Source organism: Ixodes scapularis, unplaced genomic scaffold (genome assembly GCF_016920785.2).
Source record: "Ixodes scapularis isolate PalLabHiFi unplaced genomic scaffold, ASM1692078v2 PGA_scaffold2__306_contigs__length_199485367, whole genome shotgun sequence".
Classification (NCBI taxonomy): Eukaryota; Metazoa; Arthropoda; class Arachnida; order Ixodida; family Ixodidae; genus Ixodes; species Ixodes scapularis.
Window position 1 is genome coordinate 42843489 of NW_024609857.1, and position 18532 is coordinate 42862020.

General features: G+C 58.4%; 1 protein-coding gene across 1 annotated transcript in view; it reads left to right on the forward strand.

Annotated features, from left to right (window-relative positions):
• LOC121836453 (endoplasmic reticulum aminopeptidase 2-like) overlaps positions 1–18532 on the forward strand; it is a 37930-nt gene that overhangs the window by 11594 nt on the left and 7804 nt on the right. The window contains exons 3-4 of the mRNA XM_042291353.1: positions 281–383; positions 16131–16251. Of these exons, the coding sequence (XP_042147287.1) occupies positions 281–383; positions 16131–16251 (224 nt within the window). The remainder of the gene's footprint in view (positions 1–280; positions 384–16130; positions 16252–18532) is intronic.

Below are 18532 nucleotides of genomic sequence, written 5' to 3' on the forward strand. Positions count from 1 at the left end.
TTAGCCTAAATGCCACCCACGAGTGAATCGTTTTTTGTCATTTTTGTTTTTGTAGGAAGCCTGGGAAATGGAAATTCGTTAATTGATACGAAATTATATAAATACCTTCTGTTAAAAAGAATGCGGAGGTAAAACAAAAATAAGACTAAAACACTTAGTAAGATAGGCGTGCTTGTCCCCATGCGCTATGTGCATTCTAGTATATTTTTTAGGATTTCTAATCATTGTTTCTATTGTGATGAGCGTCCCCGTCAACGATTTGCTGTACGTACACTTTCAGGCACCACAAACTCGTGGCGGATCACTTCCAGACCACCATGCCAATGTCCACGTACACGCTGGCCTTTGCTGTGCTCAACTTCACGTCCCAGACAAACGGCAATGTAAGTGACCGGGGCGATCGCCGACCATGACTCTCCGACTGTATTTGTTATTTCTCTCATAACTCTGGTGCTCGTGGTTATAGCGCTCCCGATGTCTGCTTTTTATTGTCCCCGGGAGCTGGGACATGATGTATACTAGCGCGACTCTTTAAGTCGCTTATATTTGCAGCCGCTTTAGATGGCTACAGTAGGCGATTTTTTCCAACATGCTGTCAGAGGAGGACAACAATCCGCTTTCGCTGAACTAGAATGTCGCGCTAGCTAATGGTTGCTCTCCGCTGCATCTGTCGGAGGGTGACACTGTCACGGACTGCAGTGCCCGGAAGTCGTGAACACAGAAGCAGGTGCCGCCTGTCACGTGTTCATGTCTTCTTGGCATATCGGCAGTAATTTCCTCTTATAGGGCTATTCAGTTTTTTCAATTTATAACTTCTTATCCCGACAGCTTCGAAATTAGTAGTCTCAATTGCTAGCGCCGTAGCTGTGGCAGAATCTGAGATCTGGGCTATGCGTGTTTTATTCTTGCTGCGCGTTAAACATTACGGTTTGTTTCTCTCGCACAACAGACATTTCGCATCACACGTGTTTGTGGTTCTCAGGTCGTCGTAACGTTCCACAGATGTCCCGCGAACATTCGTAGGACATCTGTGCCACCTACATTGGAAACTATACTTAAACCCCGATTACATATTTTGTGAACGGGACGAGATATGCAAATGAGTCTGTGAAAATGATTGCTACATCATGCGTTACTATAATGAGAACCTAGACCCTTCGAATAAGGAGACTTGTGAGAACTATGCAGTACAAAATAAAAGCCCATACCTCAGACGACGCTCAAAATCAGGACCGCAGTTAAGAGAAAGAGGCAGGACGTTTCAAGGACAGGTGACTTCTTTCTCTTCAACAGGCCTCGGAAATATTCTTTCCAAGACTCTTGAAAGAGAGGTCACCATCCAGAATACGTCCTGCCTCGTTAAAAAAAAAGAAAAACTAAAGTCGCAGCTTGCGGGCTTCTACCTTCGATTCTCTCAGACCCTGTTCCCGGATGAACATGACACAGCAACACTTTGGTCTCGGCAAAGGGTTTATTCACTCACTTATTGCCTGGGGAGTTCCGGGATGGGGGGAAGTACGCTGCTACTGCAGCTGCTCCAAGTCCCAGCGCTGGACGTCCACACCGCGTCATGGGGACGTCGTCGTCCGGGGTCGCCGTCCGGTCCGTTAGTTGAGTCCACAGCTCAATTTCTTGCCCGCACTTTCCCCGCCCCATCGTCCGTCTCCCCGTCGAATCCCGCGCCAGTGTCCTCGTCTCCTGTCGCCACTGCACGTTGCTTGCTGTCCGCCGTTTCGAGAGAGCCGCCGTCCGAGAGAGCCGCCGTCCGAGAGAGCCGCCGTCCGAGAGAGCCGCCGTCCGAGAGATCCGCCGTCCGAGAGATCCGCCGTCCGAGAGATCCGCCGTCCGAGAGAGCCGCCGTCCGAGAGAGCCGCCGTCCGAGAGAGCCGCCGTCCGAGAGAGCCGCCGTCCGAGAGAGCCGCCGTCCGAGAGAGCCGCCGTCCGAGAGAGCCGCCGTCCGAGAGAGCCGCCGTCCGAGAGAGCCGCCGTCCGAGAGAGCCGCCGTCCGAAAGAGCCGCCGTCCGAGAGAGCCGCCGTCCGAGAGAGCCGCCGTCCGAGAGAGCCGCCGTCCGAGAGAGCCGCCGTCCGAGAGAGCCGCCGTCCGAGAGAGCCGCCGTCCGAGAGAGCCGCCGTCCGAGAGATCCGCCGTCCGAGAGAGCCGCCGTCCGAGAGATCCGCCGTCCGAGAGATCCGCCGTCCGAGAGAGCCGCCGTCCGAGAGAGCCGCCGTCCGAGAGAGCCGCCGTCCGAGAGAGCCGCCGTCCGAGAGAGCCGCCGTCCGAGAGAGCCGCCGTCCGAGAGAGCCGCCGTCCGAGAGAGCCGCCGTCCAAGAGATCCGCCGTCCGAGAGATCCGCCGTCCGAGAGAGCCGCCGTCCGAGAGAGCCGCCGTCCGAGAGAGCCGCCGTCCGAGAGAGCCGCCGTCCGAGAGAGCCGCCGTCCGAGAGAGCCGCCGTCCGAGAGAGCCGCCGTCCGAGAGAGCCGCCGTCCGAGAGAGCCGCCGTCCGAGAGAGCCGCCGTCCGAGAGAGCCGCCGACCGAGAGAGCCGCCGTCCGAGAGATCCGCCGTCCGAGAGATCCGCCGTCCGAGAGAGCCGCCGTCCGAGAGATCTGCCGTCCGAGAGAGCCACCGTCCGAGAGAGCCGCCGTCCGAGAGAGCCGCCGTCCGAGAGAGCCGCCGTCCGAGAGAGCCGCCGTCCGAGAGAGCCGCCGTCCGAGAGAGCCGCCGTCCGAGAGAGCCGCCGTCCGAGAGAGCCGCCGTCCGAGAGAGGCGCCGTCCGAGAGATCCGCCGTCCGAGAGAGCCGCCGTCCGAGAGAGCCGCCGTCCGAGAGAGCCGCCGTCCGAGAGAGCCGCCGTCCGAGAGAGCCGCCGTCCGAGAGAGCCGCCGTCCGAGAGAGCCGCCGTCCGAGAGAGCCGCCGTCCGAGAGAGGCGCCGTCCGAGAGATCCGCCGTCCGAGAGAGCCGCCGTCCGAGAGAGCCGCCGTCCGAGAGAGCCGCCGTCCGAGAGAGCCGCCGTCCGAGAGAGCCGCCGTCCGAGAGAGCCGCCGTCCGAGAGAGCCGCCGTCCGAGAGAGCCGCCGTCCGAGAGAGCCGCCGTCCGAGAGAGGCGCCGTCCGAGAGATCCGCCGTCCGAGAGAGCCGCCGTCCGAGAGATCCGCCGTCCGAGAGAGCCGCCGTCCGAGAGAGCCGCCGTCCGAGAGAGCCGCCGTCCGAGAGAGCCGCCGTCCGAGAGAGCCGCCGTCCGAGAGAGGCGCCGTCCGAGAGATCCGCCGTCCGAGAGAGCCGCCGTCCGAGAGAGCCGCCGTCCGAGAGAGCCGCCGTCCGAGAGAGCCGCCGTCCGAGAGAGCCGCCGTCCGAGAGAGCCGCCGTCCGAGAGAGCCGCCGTCCGAGAGAGCCGCCGTCCGAGAGATCCGCCGTCCGAGAGATCCGCCGTCCGAGAGATCCGCCGTCCGAGAGATCCGCCGTCCGAGAGATCCGCCGTCCGAGAGAGCCGCCGTCCGAGAGAGCCGCCGTCCGAGAGAGCCGCCGTCCGAGAGCGCCGCCGTCCGAGAGAGCCGCCGTCCGAGAGAGCCGCCGTCCGAGAGAGCCGCCGTCCGAGAGAGCCGCCGTCCGAGAGAGCCGCCGTCCGAGAGAGCCGCCGTCCGAGAGATCCGCCGTCCGAGAGATCCGCCGTCCGAGAGATCCGCCGTCCGAGAGATCCGCCGTCCGAGAGATCCGCCGTCCGAGAGAGCCGCCGTCCGAGAGAGCCGCCGTCCGAGAGAGCCGCCGTCCGAGAGATCCGCCGTCCGAGAGAGCCGCCGTCCGAGAGAGCCGCCGTCCGAGAGAGCCGCCGTCCGAGAGAGCCGCCGTCCGAGAGATCCGCCGTCCGAGAGATCCGCCGTCCGAGAGATCCGCCGTCCGAGAGAGCCGCCGTCCGAGAGAGCCGCCGTCCGAGAGAGCCGCCGTCCGAGAGAGCCGCCGTCCGAGAGAGCCGCCGTCCGAGAGATCCGCCGTCCGAGAGATCCGCCGTCCGAGAGATCCGCCGTCCGAGAGAGCCGCCGTCCGAGAGAGCCGCCGTCCGAGAGATCCGCCGTCCGAGAGATCCGCCGTCCGAGAGAGCCGCCGTCCGAGAGAGCCGCCGTCCGAGAGATCCGCCGTCCGAGAGATCCGCCGTCCGAGAGATCCGCCGTCCGAGAGATCCGCCGTCCGAGAGAGCCGCCGTCCGAGAGAGCCGCCGTCCGAGAGATCCGCCGTCCGAGAGAGCCGCCGTCCGAGAGAGCCGCCGTCCGAGAGAGCCGCCGTCCGAGAGATCCGCCGTCCGAGAGAGCCGCCGTCCGAGAGAGCCGCCGTCCGAGAGAGCCGCCGTCCGAGAGAGCCGCCGTCCGAGAGAGCCGCCGTCCGAGAGAGCCGCCGTCCGAGAGAGCCGCCGTCCGAGAGAGCCGCCGTCCGAGAGAGCCGCCGTCCGAGAGAGCCGCCGTCCGAGAGAGGCGCCGTCCGAGAGATCCGCCGTCCGAGAGAGCCGCCGTCCGAGAGAGCCGCCGTCCGAGAGAGCCGCCGTCCGAGAGAGCCGCCGTCCAAGAGAGCCGCCGTCCGAGAGAGCCGCCGTCCGAGAGAGCCGCCGTCCGAGAGAGCCGCCGTCCGAGAGAGCCGCCGTCCGAGAGAGCCGCCGTCCGAGAGAGCCGCCGTCCGAGAGAGCCGCCGTCCGAGAGAGCCGCCGTCCGAGAGAGCCGCCGTCCGAGAGAGCCGCCGTCCGAGAGATCCGCCGTCCGAGAGATCTGCCGTCCGAGAGATCCGCCGTCCGAGAGATCCGCCGTCCGAGAGATCCGCCGTCCGAGAGATCCGCCGTCCGAGAGAGCCGCCGTCCGAGAGAGCCGCCGTCCGAGAGAGCCGCCGTCCGAGAGAGCCGCCGTCCGAGAGAGCCGCCGTCCGAGAGAGCCGCCGTCCGAGAGAGCCGCCGTCCGAGAGAGCCGCCGACCGAGAGAGCCGCCGTCCGAGAGATCCGCCGTCCGAGAGATCCGCCGTCCGAGAGAGCCGCCGTCCGAGAGATCTGCCGTCCGAGAGAGCCACCGTCCGAGAGAGCCGCCGTCCGAGAGAGCCGCCGTCCGAGAGAGCCGCCGTCCGAGAGAGCCGCCGTCCGAGAGAGCCGCCGTCCGAGAGAGCCGCCGTCCGAGAGAGCCGCCGTCCGAGAGAGCCGCCGTCCGAGAGAGGCGCCGTCCGAGAGATCCGCCGTCCGAGAGAGCCGCCGTCCGAGAGAGCCGCCGTCCGAGAGAGCCGCCGTCCGAGAGAGCCGCCGTCCGAGAGAGCCGCCGTCCGAGAGAGCCGCCGTCCGAGAGAGCCGCCGTCCGAGAGAGGCGCCGTCCGAGAGATCCGCCGTCCGAGAGAGCCGCCGTCCGAGAGAGCCGCCGTCCGAGAGAGCCGCTGTCCGAGAGAGCCGCCGTCCGAGAGAGCCGCCGTCCGAGAGAGCCGCCGTCCGAGAGAGCCGCCGTCCGAAAGAGCCGCCGTCCGAGAGAGCCGCCGTCCGAGAGAGGCGCCGTCCGAGAGATCCGCCGTCCGAGAGAGCCGCCGTCCGAGAGATCCGCCGTCCGAGAGAGCCGCCGTCCGAGAGAGCCGCCGTCCGAGAGAGCCGCCGTCCGAGAGAGCCGCCGTCCGAGAGAGGCGCCGTCCGAGAGATCCGCCGTCCGAGAGAGCCGCCGTCCGAGAGAGCCGCCGTCCGAGAGAGCCGCCGTCCGAGAGAGCCGCCGTCCGAGAGAGCCGCCGTCCGAGAGAGCCGCCGTCCGAGAGAGCCGCCGTCCGAGAGAGCCGCCGTCCGAGAGAGCCGCCGTCCGAGAGAGCCGCCGTCCGAGAGATCCGCCGTCCGAGAGATCCGCCGTCCGAGAGATCCGCCGTCCGAGAGATCCGCCGTCCGAGAGATCCGCCGTCCGAGAGATCCGCCGTCCGAGAGAGCCGCCGTCCGAGAGAGCCGCCGTCCGAGAGAGCCGCCGTCCGAGAGAGCCGCCGTCCGAGAGAGCCGCCGTCCGAGAGAGCCGCCGTCCGAGAGAGCCGCCGTCCGAGAGAGCCGCCGTCCGAGAGAGCCGCCGTCCGAGAGAGCCGCCGTCCGAGAGAGCCGCCGTCCGAGAGAGCCGCCGTCCGAGAGATCCGCCGTCCGAGAGATCCGCCGTCCGAGAGATCCGCCGTCCGAGAGATCCGCCGTCCGAGACAGCCGCCGTCCGAGAGATCCGCCGTCCGAGAGAGCCGCCGTCCGAGAGAGCCGCCGTCCGAGAGAGCCGCCGTCCGAGAGAGCCGCCGTCCGAGAGATCCGCCGTCCGAGAGATCCGCCGTCCGAGAGAGCCGCCGTCCGAGAGAGCCGCCGTCCGAGAGAGCCGCCGTCCGAGAGAGCCGCCGTCCGAGAGATCCGCCGTCCGAGAGATCCGCCGTCCGAGAGATCCGCCGTCCGAGAGATCCGCCGTCCGAGAGAGCCGCCGTCCGAGAGAGCCACCGTCCGAGAGAGCCGCCGTCCGAGAGAGCCGCCGTCCGAGAGATCCGCCGTCCGAGAGATCCGCCGTCCGAGAGATCCGCCGTCCGAGAGAGCCGCCGTCCGAGAGAGCCGCCGTCCGAGAGATCCGCCGTCCGAGAGAGCCGCCGTCCGAGAGAGCCGCCGTCCGAGAGAGCCGCCGTCCGAGAGAGCCGCCGTCCGAGAGATCCGCCGTCCGAGAGATCCGCCGTCCGAGAGATCCGCCGTCCGAGAGAGCCGCCGTCCGAGAGAGCCGCCGTCCGAGAGATCCGCCGTCCGAGAGAGCCGCCGTCCGAGAGAGCCGCCGTCCGAGAGAGCCGCCGTCCGAGAGATCCGCCGTCCGAGAGAGCCGCCATCCGAGAGAGCCGCCGTCCGAGAGAGCCGCCGTCCGAGAGAGCCGCCGTCCGAGAGAGCCGCCGTCCGAGAGAGCCGCCGTCCGAGAGAGCCGCCGTCCGAGAGAGCCGCCGTCCGAGAGAGCCGCCGTCCGAGAGAGGCGCCGTCCGAGAGATCCGCCGTCCGAGAGAGCCGCCGTCCGAGAGAGCCGCCGTCCGAGAGAGCCGCCGTCCGAGAGAGCCGCCGTCCGAGAGAGCCGCCGTCCGAGAGAGCCGCCGTCCGAGAGAGCCGCCGTCCGAGAGAGCCACCGTCCGAGAGAGCCGCCGTCCGAGAGAGCCGCCGTCCGAGAGAGCCGCCGTCCGAGAGAGCCGCCGTCCGAGAGAGCCGCCGTCCGAGAGAGCCGCCGTCCGAGAGAGCCGCCGTCCGAGAGAGCCGCCGTCCGAGAGATCCGCCGTCCGAGAGAGCCGCCGTCCGAGAGAGCCGCCGTCCGAGAGAGCCGCCGTCCGAGAGATCCGCCGTCCGAGAGATCCGCCGTCTGAGAGATCCGCCGTCCGAGAGATCCGCCGTCCGAGAGAGCCGCCGTCCGAGAGAGCCGCCGTCCGAGAGAGCCGCCGTCCGAGAGAGCCGCCGTCCGAGAGAGCCGCCGTCCGAGAGAGCCGCCGTCCGAGAGATCCGCCGTCCGAGAGATCCGCCGTCCGAGAGAGCCGCCGTCCGAGAGAGCCGCCGTCCGAGAGAGCCGCCGTCCGAGAGAGCCGCCGTCCGAGAGAGCCGCCGTCCGAGAGAGCCGCCGTCCGAGAGAGCCGCCGTCCGAGAGAGCCGCCGTCCGAGAGAGCCGCCGTCCGAGAGAGGCGCCGTCCGAGAGATCCGCCGTCCGAGAGATCCGCCGTCCGAGAGAGCCGCCGTCCGAGAGAGCCGCCGTCCGAGAGAGCCGCCGTCCGAGAGAGCCGCCGTCCGAGAGAGCCGCCGTCCGAGAGAGCCGCCGTCCGAGAGAGCCGCCGTCCGAGAGAGCCGCCGTCCGAGAGAGCCGCCGTCCGAGAGAGCCGCCGTCCGAGAGAGCCGCCGTCCGAGAGAGCCGCCGTCCGAGAGATCCGCCGTCCGAGAGATCCGCCGTCCGAGAGATCCGCCGTCCGAGAGAGCCGCCGTCCGAGAGAGCCGCCGTCCGAGAGAGCCGCCGTCCGAGAGAGCCGCCGTCCGAGAGAGCCGCCGTCCGAGAGAGCCGCCGTCCGAGAGAGCCGCCGTCCGAGAGAGCCGCCGTCCGAGAGAGCCGCCGTCCGAGAGAGCCGCCGTCCGAGAGAGCCGCCGTCCGAGAGAGCCGCCGTCCGAGAGATCCGCCGTCCGAGAGATCCGCCGTCCGAGAGATCCGCCGTCCGAGAGATCCGCCGTCCGAGAGATCCGCCGTCCGAGAGAGCCGCCGTCCGAGAGAGCCGCCGTCCGAGAGAGCCGCCGTCCGAGAGAGCCGCCGTCCGAGAGAGCCGCCGTCCGAGAGAGCCGCCGTCCGAGAGAGCCGCCGTCCGAGAGAGCCGCCGTCCGAGAGAGCCGCCGTCCGAGAGAGCCGCCGTCCGAGAGAGCCGCCGTCCGAGAGAGCCGCCGTCCGAGAGAGCCGCCGTCCGAGAGAGCCGCCGTCCGAGAGATCCGCCGTCCGAGAGATCCGCCGTCCGAGAGATCCGCCGTCCGAGAGAGCCGCCGTCCGAGAGAGCCGCCGTCCGAGAGAGCCGCCGTCCGAGAGAGCCGCCGTCCGAGAGAGCCGCCGTCCGAGAGAGCCGCCGTCCGAGAGAGCCGCCGTCCGAGAGAGTCTCCTCTTTGTCCCGCATCCCCTTATCAAGTCTTCGCCCCTTTGTTCTGGGAAGCCAGCCGCGTGTCGTCAGTTTGCTTAGGGGAGCGGCGTAGCCAGATGTTCTGGTACGCGAGGCCATCGCCGCTCCCCCGAGGCATGACGCATCTCAGAGGAATTGGGTCCAAGTTGCCGGAATTGGGGCCCGGAGGATCGGCGCGGGGGAGAGCAGCCGGATCTCCACAAATTTAAGCATCGTCCTGTATAAAGGGATACTGAACCAAAAATTTGAGCTCACAAAACAGGGCTCGAGCGATAGGCGGGACGCTGCAGAACCCCAAAAATACCACGGATTCAGCGTTAACTCTAACGGATGGCCGTATTTTTTTGGAAAAGAAATGGGCTATTGAACACGGAATTGGACACGGCCGACGAGACCGACGAGAGAAGTGATATCACGGTTCTTATTCCCTCTCCTCCTCGCCTCTTCCCGTTTAGCTGGTGAACCGAAGCGAGGAGGAGGGAAGTGAGACCTCTTCCCCTCATTCTCAATTGTTCCCAGAGGAGATGGACGTGAGGGTCTTCGCTTGATGGCGCCTTCTTTTCCAAAAATACTGTCATCTGTTTGAGATATCGGTGTATGAGTGAGGTTTTACAGTTTGTAGCATCCCGTTCAACGCTTCTGCGGCCTTATTTTGCGAATCCAAATTTCGGTTCAGTATCCTTTTTAGAGGTTCTGTGTGGTACCATCGGGTCCGAATGAAATGCGAACAGTGACGGAAATTCGAGCCCTTTACCGACGCAGCTTAGCTTAGTAAGGTACGTTGTTGGGCTAGTTGGTTCATCTTAGTAAAACATATAAAATAGCGCAACAGAAACAAGGACAAGAAGTAAACAGGACAGGCGCTAACTTTCAACTAGTTTTATTCTGGAAAATCGAACAGATATATAAACACGACAGGCAAAGCAGCACCACGTAAAAGTTGATTAATTTTTCACCCGATCATTTAAAAACTGAAATTCATTACAATGAAGAACAATAGAAGTGTCGCTGACACATGCCGTCCCACTTTTTTTGATAAAGAAAGCTTCCAATAGCTCTCGAGCGACCGTCTCTCGGCTTCTTCCTGGTATCCGCATCTGCTGAAGTCGCGGAACACAGCCACACGTGTTGCAATGTATAGGCAAATGCGAGCCATATTTATTTTTTACTGATAATGCGTGCTCCCGTGCTCGGTCATTGATGCACCGCCCCGTCTGGCCAATGTATACCTTTCCACAACTCAGGGGGATTTCGTAGACCACACCCACTGTGCAGTCCACGTAAGGGGTGACGTGTTTTTTGTCACACGGTGCTTTTGCCTCCTCATCAGAGATGCGGGCGCACAACCCAGCCAACTTCTTTGGGGCAGGGAATACAACTGGAACATCGTACTTGGTTGTAACTTTCTTCAGATTGTGGGCAACCTTGTGTATGTACAGAATGACCTCTGGTCTTTTTGTTCTCTGCCTCGTTGGGACCTTTCTTTTCAACCCCTTCATTTTTTGTAAGGCGGTCTCCGCCACAGAAACCAAGACCGAACACGGGAAGCCAGCTAATTCCAGTCTAGAAATTTGATATTTAAAACTAGCATCCGCCTGATGGTCACAAGACTTCAGCAGTGCAGACTCCAGGCACGAAGTTGCAATCGCTCTCTTAACAGTATTTGAATGCGCTGAATCAAAAGGAAGTAACTCTTTCCGCGCGCGAGGTCGATACATCCAGCACACACGTCGTTCGTTGATGGTGATGTTAATATCTAAAAACTGCAAATGATTGTTGTCAGGAAGCTCATGAGTAAAAAATAAACCTTTCTCATGTTGTTCAAAAGCTGACAGAACACTTTGTACTGTATCACAGTGCGTCACAGGGGTGTTAGTTTTTAAAAGTACAAGAAAATCGTCCACGTTTCTAAAAACCTTAAGAACATTGTCGGCGTCTAAAACACGATTCAAACTTAGGTTGCGCCTGGCGAGGTTCAAACTGTTAGCACGTCAGGAAACACAACGCTTTGTAACTTGGGTTCTTTATAGGAGATGAGAGACGTGAATACATTGTTAGGGTACAGGTTACAGACGTCCGACCCTAGTCGGCATGATGGCGCAGCGGGGACGAGCGTTGCTCCTTTGCCGGAAGAAGGCTGGCGGCTCTCGCCAGGGTTGCCGCTTGCGGCCGCAACACTTCCCCCACACTTAGTGTAACTACATGTCAAGCCGCACGGGTGGTCGGCATTGTCGCAGAGGACGCTGCTCCTTGCTTGGCTCCAGGGTGGCCCTTGACGTCTCTGGAGCCGCTGAGGATTGGCCCCATTCTAACGTTAAATCTTCATTCCGCTCACTGGGTTGATGCAGAGGGTCAGGTGTGTTGATTTCGTGCCTCAGCCGTAGCTGGTAATGATGTCTGCGGATCATCCCACCAGGTGTCTGCACCAGCGCCATGCGGTTTCCCAGTTCTTCCGTGATGGTTCCACTCAGCCAGTGAGGTCCCTTACCAAAGTTCCTTGCAAAAACAGCCTGACCTCGGCTCCATGTAGGCGACTGGTTGGCTGGCCCTGCCGGCTTGTGACTCTCTGCTTGGGCTGTCAGTAAGTCCAGACGAACTTTCGGCTGATAGGCCAGAAGCATTTCTGCTGGAGACTTGGGACGTCCACCCGATGGCATTCTACGGTGCATCTATAGCCATCTCGCCAAGCGAGTTGTGAGGGACCCACCAGACACCCTCTTTAGTCCTTCCTTCACCGAGCGCACGGCCCTTTCTGCCAGGCCGTTAGACTGGGGTTGGAACGGTGCGGTACTTATGTGACGTATTCCATTGTTTCTTGACGAAGTCCTGGAATTCGGCTCCTGTGAATGAAGTACCATTGTCCGACACCAAACATGTGGGCAGGCCAAATCGAGCAAAGGTGGTTCTGAGCAGTTCCACTGTCGTTGCCGATGTCGCTGTTGTCGTTGGCAATGCCTCTATCCAGCCAGAAAGACTGTCGACCACTGCCAGGATCATCTTCCCCTCTACTGGTCCGGCATAATCCACGTGAACTCTTGTCCACGGCTGTTTAGTTGCTGGCCATGCCAGTGGCTCCCTACTCGGTGGCATGGGAGCCGCCTGTTGGCACACTGAGCACCGGTGAAGCAACTCTTCCACCTCACGGTCAATGCCTGGCCACCAGACGAGCGTGCGTGCCAGTGCCTTAGTTGCATTGACTCCCATGTGACTATCATGAAGCTCCAATAGAAATTCCCTCCGTGCACATTCTGGAATCACCACTCTTCCACCCATGCAGATGAGGGCCCCTTCCAGCGTGAGTGCATTACGATGATGCCAGTATGGCTGAAGGCGACTGTCCAAAAGCCTTTTTGGCCAACCTCTGCTGATCGTGTCTCGTAGGCTCTGCATGGTTGGGTCCTTCCCCGTCAGGTCTTCTAGCTGTCGTCTCGACACTGATCTTGCGTCCAACATGTCCACTGTGAAGACCCCCATATCTTGGGCCTCTTCGGTTTCTGCTGCATCTGGGGCAGTTGCCACCGGCAGACGACTGAGAGCGTCTGCGTTCAGGTTTTGTGACCCAGGCTTGTACTTGATCACATACTTATACGCTCCAAGCGATAGTGCCCACCTCTGGATGCGTGCCGCAGCCATGCTTAGAATCGATTTGCTTTCTTTGAACAATTCCACCAAGGGTTGGTGGTCCGTCTTTAGGGTGAAGCTCCTGCAGAGAAGGTAATCCCTAAACTTTGTTACCCCAAAAATGAGTGCAAGCGCTTCCTTCTCTAGCTGCGAATAGTTCTTCTCAGCCTTGGTAAGGGTTCTTGACCGGAAAGCAATAGGCCTGTCGACACCATTCACGCAGTGAGACAGCACTGCTCATAGGCCTTCTGGTGACGCATCACACTCCAAGATGAGTTCCCTACTTGGGTCATAGTGCACAAGAAGGTTGGACTTCTGCAAGGTTGTTTTCACCCCGTCGAATGCAGCCTGTCCTTCTGTTCCCCATTTCCATTTCACCTCACTCCTCAGCAGGTTGTGGAGCGGAGCAAGAAGTGTAGAGATCCTAGGCAGGAAACTCCTGTAGTATGTGATGAGTCCCAAAAAGGACCGAAGTTTTTGGAGGTTGCGAGGTGCAGGAGCCTTCACGATGGCCTCCACTTTCTTTTCTGATAGATGCAGCCCATGTCGGTCGATCCTATGTCCGAGGTGGGTAACCTCCTCTTCACCAAACACACATTTTTCTTCCCGCAGTCGGATGCCATTTTCCCTGAATCTCTGCAGAACCTTCCGCAAAGTCTGCCCGAATTCGTCTTTGCCCTCTGCCACCAAGACATCATCCAAGAAAACCTGCGTTCCCGGAATGTCCTTCAACAACGCCTCCATTTTCCTTTGGAAGATCGCTGGTGCTGAAGCGATGCCGTATGGCAGCCGGTTCTAGCAGAAGAGACCCTTGTGGGTGTTGAGCACTGCTGCCTGTCTGGATTCTTCATCTAAGGCCACGTGGCAGTAGGCTTCCCGAAGATCCAATTTCGAGAAGCAATGACCATCCTTCAGAGACGCAAAGATGTCCTCCACTTTGGGAAGTGGGTATTGTTCGATGCCGCATGCAATGTTCAGGGTTACTTTAAAGTGCCCACAGATCCTGAGACCTCCATTGGCCTTGGTCACTGGCACTACTGGCGTTGCCCACTCACTGTGGGATACCGGAGACAATATCCCCTCTTTGCACATTCGGTCCAGTTCTTCTCCCACCCTGTCACGTAGGGCATAGGGAAGGGACCGGGCCTTGCAGAACTTGGGGTTTATCTCTTTCTTTAAGTTGATGTGGGCCGCAGGTCCCTTCATCAACCCCGTCCCCGGCTGGAAGAGATCCTTGAAGTCTTCTTTCAGCTTCTTGACCGTGTCCTGCACTTGGTTGTCACTTGTTTGCATGCTCCCGATTAGATCCTCTTCCAGGAGGTTCAACGCTTGGATGACGTCTCGACCACACAAGGATGGACCCGTACAATCCACAACGTACAGTTGTCCTTGCACTTGTTTGTCTCCACGCCTTACTGGCATCGCCAGGACTCCCAGCACTGGTAGTTTCCCCAGGTAGCAGTGGAGCTCCTTGGTAGTTTCCTGTAGGGGTGGCCAAACCTTAGCATTCTTGGAGTATGTGTCCCTAGAAATCACGCACACAGGGGAGCCAGTGTCAACCTGCATGGTCACCTCTACTGTTCCCCGCTGGAGCACTTCGTTGACTGGACCAACCGTAGCTTTTGGAGAGTGCACTGTGAACAAGTGGAAAGCCTCCTCTGCCTGTCCTAGCTGTGCTGTGCTTCTTCCGTGATCAGGTTGTCCTGCTGCTTCTTTCGGTTGACCGCCGGTGTCGACTGAGTGCGAAAGCACCGGCTCGCCAAATGTCCCTGCTTGTTACACGTGAAGCACGTCGTTTTCTTGTGCGGACAGTTCGGCGGGTCATGAGAGCTGTCTCCGAAACGAATGCAGGGCTGCGCAGTCTTTGTCCCAGACGTTTTCTGCTGACGTTCCTTGTGCTTCTTAAACCGCAAGGCATTCACGTTCCCCGCAGTAGTGGGTAGCGAACTTGAGCCGGGAAGCCGGTCGGCATTCCGCATTGCTAACTCCGCGGCCAACGCTGTGTCCAGCGCCTCTTTGAGCGTACGTTTCTTTGGTTTCGCCAGGAGGATCTTAAGTTGCGCTCTAGTGCGTCCCCAAAACCGCAGTGGTCTGCGATTCTCCGTAATTCGGCCAGGTAGTCCGCGACGCTTTCTCCCTCATTTTGCACTCGTGACTGGAACCTGAACGTCTCGTAGATCTCGAACGGTTCCGGACTGAGGTGCTGCGTAAGCACTTTCACAATCGTGTCGAAGGTTTCGTCTCGCGGTTTGTGTGGCACCACCAAGCTCCGCAGTCGTGCGTAGACCTCCGGGCTGAGAGCGGATATTAGGATCGAACGTTTCCTACCGTCGTCCTTCACCCCGCTGGCGTCGAAGTACGTCTCCAGTTGCTCCACGTAGTTCGTCCAATTCTCCACCGCCGGGTCATACTGGATCGGCGCGGCGTAGAGGGCTTGAGCTTGCGCCATGGCGGCCACCGCTTCTCCTTTGTTCCCGGGTCCCACCGACGCACCGACTAACACCACTTGACGTTCACGTACCGGCGTTTGGTTGTCCTCTCCTTATCGAGCCTCGTCGCCATTGTTAGAGCGTCAGGAAACACAACGCTTTGTAACTCGGGTTCTTTATAGGAGATGAGAAACGTGAATACATTGTTAGGGTACAGGTTTCAGACGTCCGACCCTAGTCGGCATGATGGCGTCGCGGGGACGACCGTTGCTCCTTTGCCGGAAGAAGGCTGACGGCTCTCGCCAGGGTTGCCGCTTCCTGCCGCAACACAAACAAACCGGAGTAGGACGCACAAGCTTTCGGCGTCCTACACCGATGTGTTTTGGAGTTCGCCAAATACAACCAAAGCCAGGAAAGCTGCGCCGGTAGTGGGCTGGAAGTTCCGTCCCTGTTCGAATTTCATTCGACGGCGATGGTATTATATACTCTATTTCACGCCAAGTCAAACTGCAGCCTACGCCACGACACGATGGAGCCAATAAATCGGCGCCATAAGTGCACTCTCACGGCGCTCATCGTCTTTGCAGGTTTGCCATTACCGGCTATGTGTTTTGTACCGGCGCCGCCGGATGGTGGACTAAGCAGCCGATGCCGCGAGCCTCGCGACAATCGCGTGCCAGCGGCAGCTCGGGCACTTGTTCTTGGACCGAGAACCGCGGTGGACGCACCGTCCTGACTACAGTGTACACTCTCAAGAAAAAAGGGTGTCAAAAGGTGCATTCTTACACCCTTTGTCCTATATAATACACCCCAGAATTTAAATTCGACGTACAGTGCCCTACAGTCGAACAGAGGGCCCGAAATTTTACGAGGGGCTTGATAGCCGTATGGTACAAAATTTTAAATAAATAAAGTACGCATTAAAGACTACATAAAGAAAACACCGAGTTTTTACAGTAGGGCAAAGAAACCCGGATTATTTTTTTCGTGTTCAGTAAAGCGTACATTAGCTATTTTAACAAGTTGTACCACACGGCTATCAAGCCCCTCGTAAAAGTTCGGGCCGTCTGTTCGACTGTAGGGCGCTGTACGTCGAATTGAAGTTTGGGGTGTACTATATGAGACAAAGGGCGCAAGTATACACCTTCTGACACCCTTTTTTCTTGAGAGTGTAGTCCAGACTGTAACGCTGGCAGTAAAGCTTGTATTTATCACTAAGCCAATCATGCATAAAACAAAACAAAAAAAACGCGGGATTGATCACGTCCCAATCACCATGCGCGATTGGTTTAGCCGAACCTCCAAGGAAACGATAAGCGACGTGCCGATGCACTTCTGGAGCCGTTCGATTGCATGTATTATATCCAGGCGTCCACTGCGCTCGGATTACACAACGAAACGGAGTATGCATTACCCTCGAACTAAAAGTTTGATCATGCGTTCGGTTTTATTTGCGCACGTGCTGCAGGTGACCATTTGGTCCCTGAACGATAAAGCTCCCTACCTGAAGTACGCGCTGGAAGTAACCCCGGTCCTGGTGAAATTTTACGAAGAACTCTTTGGCATTTCGTACCCTCTTCCAAAGTTGAGTAAGTATACTTCCAGTACGGTTTTATTAGAACGTTGAACTGTTTTGATCTAGCCCAGATGACTCGTAGAGATTGGGCAGCTGTGTGTGTTGTGTGTGTGGAAAAGAAGAGCAGCGTCACTGTCGTCGCTTTGAATATACCGGGTGATTTTTTAATGCGAAAGCATTAACTGTCCCATGGAGTGAGCCGACATAATCAATTTGAAGCGCGAAAACGGCACCTAGTTTCCCTGACCCCAAGGTCCCATTGGCTGGCGCGTGGCGACGAGGCTCCCATTGGCCACTGCGCGGATCAGTTTCAACGAGCGCCACCAGATGGCGCGGCGTGTCCGTGCCCCCAGCGCGCCGATAAAACTAACCGCCGCAACCCCGTGCCACTACGGGCCCCGCGGCGGTTAAAACGAACACGTTGGCGCGCTCTGGGAGGCTTCTGCTCGTCTCGCCGCCGACCAACATGCAGGCGCCTCCATCATCCACATCGTCGCCGGTGCTTCTGCCACAACTCGAAAACATTACTCGCGCCACAAAGCTCCACGGATCACTCTGCGGCGTTCCATTGGACATTCCTGCTTTCGCATTCACAACTCATAAGTGCTTAACTGTCTTACGACTTTTTTTTTTTTCGAACAGATTTATTACGAAAAGTCCGTAAAAGATGCACTAATACGGTTTGTGCAGGTAAGTTATGCGGCCAGCGGGACACATATATGGGTGGTTAATATTCGCGATAAGTCGGCTAGTTAATTAAAATTCATTATTTAACGTTTTCATTAGTGAAAATAGAGATATGGTTCCAATTAGAAACTTAACAGCGTTATCAAAAACCACTAAATCAACTTGTTTTAGAACGACTTGAAGCTCGTGGGAAACTCGGGAGCGCGCCAAAGTTACAACTCGTGAAGCAGGCGCAAAGTTAACAGCGGCGGAACGCGGATGATTCGATCATTATCGCGTTTCGACACTCCTACCTCTGCGCCTGCCTCACGAGTGGTAACCTTGGTGAGCCCTGGAGTTTCTCACGAGCTTCAACTCGTTCTAACAAGAGTTGATTTAGTGGTTTTCGACGACGCACTCTAAGTTTCTAATTGGAACCATATGCCTATTTTCATTAATTAAAAAGATAATCGACGAATTCTAGTTAATTAGCCGACTTATCGCAAAGATTAGCCACCCACATAATCTCCCCCTGGCCGTATAACTTACCTGCACAAACCGTATTAGTGCATCTTTTTACGGACCTTTTGTATTAAATGTGTTCTTATTAAAAAAAACTCACCTTATATATATATATATATATATGGTGCATTATGGGAGTGTTACAGCGCTCGTTCTATCGTCCAGCTTTGTAGTAGAAAAACATTCAAGCAACACAAATTTGCGTGATGATAATATTCCGGTGCTAGCTCGCTCATTAAGAAAGACGGAAACTCCTTCAATAACTAAGCGATGGTAAAAAGCCGACTTTGCTCCACCGTGCGGAGACTTTTGCTACATCATCGAGTAAATGTCTATATGAGAGAGAACCCGGCAGGTGGCATCCCTGTCGTTTTGTAGCGCTGGGTAGGTGGTGCAAGCCGCCGTCCTGTTCAAAAAAAAAAGCTCATCGGTATTGAGTCAGCCATCCATCATTCATGTTACACGTTCATACCAAGCTCCTCGGCGATCTGGGACGGGACACAAACACGCGCACGCGCACACACACACACGCACACACACATACACAAACACACACACGCACGCGCGCGCACACACGCACGCACGCACACACACACACACACACACACGTTTCAAATGGGGCTTCAGAAATTATGAGAACATTCTGTACCCATTCTAGACAAATAATGAAAGTGGAAAAGCCTAATGAATACAAACGAGAATATTGAATGTTCTGACTAGAGGAGCTATAGATACTCGAAAGAATTTATCAGTTAAGTTTCGTCAGCAATGTAAGCCTCTTTTTACCTCACAATAGGGGATTCCGATTTGTTTTCAGAACCGTCTGAAAGTCCGTTAATAATTTTAGGAGTGTGTATTTTTTTCTCAGCGGTGGCCGCTAAAATCCTAACTTCGTGTTTTTACGATCCTGTTTTTGGACGTTTCAACAAATGCAGGTTAACCTAACACAAAACAATGGGCAAACCTGGCATACTTGAAATTTCAATAAAGGGTTTCAGCAGCAGCAGGCTAATAAAATATGTCCGCATAAAATTTGTTCGCACTGCCACGCCCTGCGAGACAATTTAAAGGAGTTATTCAATTAAATGCAGCATCACAATCTTATG